General features: G+C 39.3%; 1 protein-coding gene across 1 annotated transcript in view; it reads right to left on the bottom strand.

Moving 5' to 3' along the window:
• The window catches only part of Asah2 (N-acylsphingosine amidohydrolase 2), an 81,868-nt gene extending 79,286 nt beyond the window's left edge, over positions 1 to 2,582 (bottom strand). The window contains exon 1 of the mRNA XM_052172564.1: positions 2,456 to 2,582. Coding sequence (XP_052028524.1) covers positions 2,456 to 2,582 — 127 coding nt within the window. The remainder of the gene's footprint in view (positions 1 to 2,455) is intronic.
• Between the last annotated feature and the right edge of the window lie 2,735 nt (positions 2,583 to 5,317).

Raw genomic sequence — 5,317 nt, 5'->3', positions numbered from 1 at the left:
TTATAACCTACAAGCGTATATGGCTATCAGGGGATGAAAAATGATAGAAATTAAAAGGCAAGTGCCAGACACAAACTTCTTGGTTTGAAATCTAATTCTACCACTTATTAGCCAAACACATCTTGTAATCTAAATATCTCTGACTTCCTCAGAAAGAAGAGGTTAATATGTTTCCTAGCATAGTTTTGAGTGGTAACTTTGTGAATACACAGTAAAGAGTTGGAGCAGTGCTACTACACAGCTTTGACTTTTCTTATAGCTGGACATTTTGCATATACATTTGCTTGTTTTCTGTTTTGCTACCATTAGACAGTAGCCAGGAGTAGCCAATGCATGAGATGACAGCACCACGGGCCTTGTAAGTACTTAAAGAAGGGGATTGATATCTGATCTCTTCTGAGATTCCAGAAATTTGGAACTGAAATTTTAGTGTTCAATAATGCCAACTATAACCAGCCTGGCAGCAATGGAGATGTTATTAAGAGATAATTAATAATGAAGATAGCATTAAGTTCTCCACCCCATGGCTATTAGCTACTAAAACAATGGGCCCTAAGACATTGGAATTTCCCCCAGAAATTCCATGCTCTAAACAGGAAATGGGTAGGAATGTGGTGCCAGCCAGTGCTGGGGTGAGAGTTTATCTCCTAGAGGAGATTTCATGTAGGTCTGACCACTGGTCAATGTACCTTACAGGAAAGACCAGAACTGAGACCAGGATGGTACAAAGGATCCCATTTTGACCAGGCAGGATATGTGACCAAGCAGTTATGCATACCACTTGCCCTATGTTTAAAACTAAACCTCATGTCAGGTGGACTTGGGATGGGGGTGGGGGGAATCACTGACCCTCTTTGTTCCTCTGCTCACTGTGGCTGTATTAAATATAAATCTTTTTAGTTTTCACTATGACTTTGGCCCATTAAGGATGAATAACCAAACATAGCTTGATAGTGCTTTTAGGGCCCAGGCTGGGACCCTCACAATTCTAATATAACCTTTTCATGTTTGTAAATAGGAACCCTGAAACCTGGACTTGAAGAAGTGATTTAACTAAGACTTCACAAAGAACATGTGATAAATCTGGTGCCCAGACAACCTCAAATCAGAACCGGTATTCCTACAGCGGCATCTCACGGGGAGTTGGACCCACAGGCGTCTCTTGAACAGCATGAGATATTACAGGAAGGAAAGTATACTTGTGCTTTTTCTACATTGCTGCCAGCATCGTGGTACATGTGCCAAATGTGACACAAACTGAGACCAAGCCTCACAGAGTGCACGAGCTCTTTACAATCCTGGGATTACAATGTGTAAAATGGTATCAACACTAGAACCTTATGAACATTTTGTTAAAGTTACATGAGAAAACAACAGAATTCTTATGAATTTACACAACCCCCACCACGTGCCCCACCCCACCCTACACCCCCAAAAATGCAATAGTACTGCTATGAGAATATACTCTGATAATCTCCTGAGTCTCCGTCTTATTCTGTAATTATAGGAGCCAAGCTGAATGAGCGACATTAAGTCCTAAGGATGATTTCACTTCTAGGAGTCCAAGAGTCGACTTTGCTCACCACTGCAACAGACAAACCTTAGTCCTTTGTAGTTACAGAGCATTCAGGGTGCCAAGATGTGCCAAGGAATGCACTGCAAAAATGAAGAGGCCACAAATGGAGAAAGCTCCATCTGCTTTGCTACTCTACCTGAGGCTCTCTCTCTCTCTCTCTCTCTCTCTCTCTCCCTATTAATTTGGTCAAAATATCCAACCCTCGCCTATCTTCTCTATTCAGCCATGCATCTTTGCTCTGAAACAAAGGCTCCATCCACGGCCCAATAATAATAGTAGTTAGAAATGCACCCTAGGCCACATTCAGAAAGTAAAATTGCCTCCAGCATTGCTACAAGGAAATCAATATCTAAATGCCACAATTTCTCCTCTCAGAAACTTGGGTGAATTAAGATTAGATATGATATCATGATAAGGTATGCCTTTTTTACAGAAATTGACTGGCCTTTTTAGGAACTGGGTCTGAAAACCTAGCGTTACTGTTTTAGAGTAGTTTGTTTGGCTAGTTTGGTTTGGTGTGGTTTCTTCTCTGCTCCCAGTAGAAGAGTAGACCAGCCAACAGGCAGGTAAAGAAAGGCTTAGTGTTGAAAGGTGGACTTTCTAGACCTAAAAGAACCTTGAACTATGAGTACATCAACAGAAAAACTAAGCGTATATGTGTAACTGGCTGTTATCTGGCTATTTGTGGACAAAGGTAGCTGTGATAAAAGCTGCTATCATTGCAGAAAACACAAATAGTGCTGTGGAAGACAGCCATCTCAGGCTGCCCACAGGCAGCTAAAGCAGAAAGACACCAGTGCTCATCTTGGTTCAGCCCAACAATCTAGAAATATCCTATAGTCTGGGAGTGACACTCAGAAGAGCCCATGACACACTTGCCTTTGTGGTTTTCAATGGTCCCACTGGTGACGAACAAGAGGGTGAGAAGGGCCACTGTGATGACTGTCATTATTACCAGAAGGAAAATGAGGAACGCCTCCAAGGTAGAGAAGGTTCGCTTTGCCATTTCTCCTAAGACAATGATGTAGGGCAAAACACAGGAGGAAAAAAATAACAGATTAATAGTCACGCACTTCAAGCTGCCCAAAACTAAGCAATCACAACGCTTCCATTTCAGTAGACTATGGATGTCGAGAACAAAACACACTTGCCTCTGGCTCCATAGCCCAAGTCCTTAGAAAATAAGACCAATAAATAAAGGTACTCTTTTTGAAAAGCCTAGATATGGTTTCCAAGTCTGTCTCAACACAATGATCCTCTTGGCAACCATTCCCATGATTTGACACTGGCACCTGAAGTAAAATCCATTGGCATTCCTTGGCTACACCATACTGCCACAGTTATGGCAATGGTACTATTTATGGGTCTATACACAGGTCTGGGCTGAGAGTGCTTCCATAGGGTGACTGATACACAACACACTGCTTGTATGTTGCAGGTGGCTAGCTGTCTCAGAGTTGTACTCTTTGCATATGGTCTATATAGAATTATCTTGTCCAGGGACCGGAAAGATGGCTTGGTGGTAAAGAGTATTGAGTGTTCTTTCAGAAGACCCAAGATCATTAGCATCCAAGTGGAGGCCCACTGCCATCTGTAACTCTAGTCCCAGGGGATCTGACTCCTTATTCTGGTTCCTGTAGGCATTAGGCATATAAGTGGTACATAGGCATACATGCATGCAAAACACTCATGAACATAAAATAGAATAAGTTAAACTATTCATTCATTCATTCATTCATTCATTCATTCATTTATGGAGACAGGGTCTCTTTATGTAGACCAGGCTGGCCTTAAACATACAGAGATAGATATACTTGTCTCTGCCTCCTAAGTGTTAGGATTAGAGAAATTTACCAACGTGCCCAGCTAAATTTATTTAAAATGATGATGATGATGATGATTATGGTAACATTTTAATTTTTTCTTGTCCAAATGGAGGTGAAACCCACTGCATTGTGTTCAAACTCCATTGGTACCTTCACTAACTGCCTGGCACAGAAAAGGACATTGGGAGCTCAAGCCAACAATTAGTGAAAATATTTCTTTTAGAAAGAAAAATGATCAGAAAAATGTCACATAGCTTACAACTATGTTCCACAAAAGTACTTCTTTATCATTTTCTTTAAAATGATTTAGAATTTATCGCCATTCAATGTGACTTCAGGAGTTAAAAAAAAAAAAAAAATCCAATACAATGGTGGTTCTCAACCTGTGGGTGGCGACCCCTTTGGAGATCAAATGAATGACCTTTTTACATGGGTCGCCTAAGACCATCGGAAAACACAGATAATTACATTACAATTCATAACAGTATCAAATTACAATTATGAAGTTTCAATAAAAATAATTTATGGTTGTGGGGTCTCTACAACATGAGGAAGTGGATTAAAGGATTAGAATCTGTATTAAATTAATTAGAATCTGTATTAAAGGTTGAGAACTACTACTCTACAATATAACAAGAAGATCATAACCTGGTGTTTTAAAACTAAATTCTGAAGCCTAGCTATAGAGTTGAAATCTCTTACCTTCTCCTTACAGGGAACTCATAGGAAATTTTAAGGTATTCAACCTTAGGTATGCAGTGATCATTTTAGTATTGATGTTATAGAATTCCATAAAATGATATGCTATGCTATTTGTATTACATCCTTGGTCACATGAGATGTAATTATGTGCTCAAATGAAATTACATTTCAAAACAGCAAAACTGGACACCCCTCCCAGGTTCAATGTTAGAGCATTGTTATCCCCAAGTGGGATTTTTCTGAGCAATTTTTCATTAAAATTTTTTGAGCTTGATTTATTCAGTTTACTTTTGTAAGCATTTTTCCCTCATGCTTGTATGTATAACACATATATGCCTGATTCTTAAGGAGGTCAGAGGTCAAATTCTCCAGAATGGGAATTGAAAATGGCTGTGAGCCCTCAGGCAGGTGCTAGAAACTAAACTAAGAACAAGAACTCTTCACAGCTGAGCCGTCTCCAGTGTATTTTCTTAACCTGCACTTTAGAAAATGCATGCCTCTCTTCTCTCTCTCTGGTGCTCTGTTATATTTTGTTGTGCAGCAGAAAGAGGAGTGAGGCTTATTATCATGAGACAGAACATGTTTTTTTCTTAATAGCAAGGCAAGTTTAATCTTACTAAAGAGGACAAAGCTGTTTCTTATAGACTTGGGTTTAATTCATTTTGCAATAAAACTGTAACAGTTTTCCCTTTAATTATACAATAAAAGTTGAAGCTTATTGTAAAAAAAGAAAGAAAGAAATAAGAAAGATATAAGAAAGAAAGAAAGAAAGAAAGAAAGAAAGAAAGAAAGAAAGAAAGAAAGAAAGAAAGAAAGAAAGAGAGAGAGAGAGAGAGAGAGAGAGAGAAAGAAAGAGAGAGAAAGAAAATGCATGCAGGCATATGGAATTGAAATCCCAGTGTTTGGCCTCAGAGTAAGTCCTTTCAGGCTAAGGTGCTGTTCACCTGTTTCAAACTGGCTAGAGATAATAGTGACATTTCATAAGGCCCAAACAAGGGTTTGTTTTGATTTAACCCAGATGACTAAATTAACAGTATCATCGTCAGACTCTCTGTTAGGGAAGAATTTACACTTATAAAAATCTGACAGTTGACATTTACTCAAATGGAGTACCCAAAATATGGCAGCAACTATCCCTTGGGTGTGCCAGGAACTCTGTAGCTTCTAGTTCCTGCCCATGGGCCTAATCCATCTAAATCACTTCCTAGTTCCT

The sequence above is a fragment of the Apodemus sylvaticus genome, chromosome 1 (genome assembly GCF_947179515.1).
Source record: "Apodemus sylvaticus chromosome 1, mApoSyl1.1, whole genome shotgun sequence".
Classification (NCBI taxonomy): domain Eukaryota; kingdom Metazoa; phylum Chordata; class Mammalia; order Rodentia; family Muridae; genus Apodemus; species Apodemus sylvaticus.
This window is presented reverse-complemented; position numbering and strand designations above follow the sequence as displayed.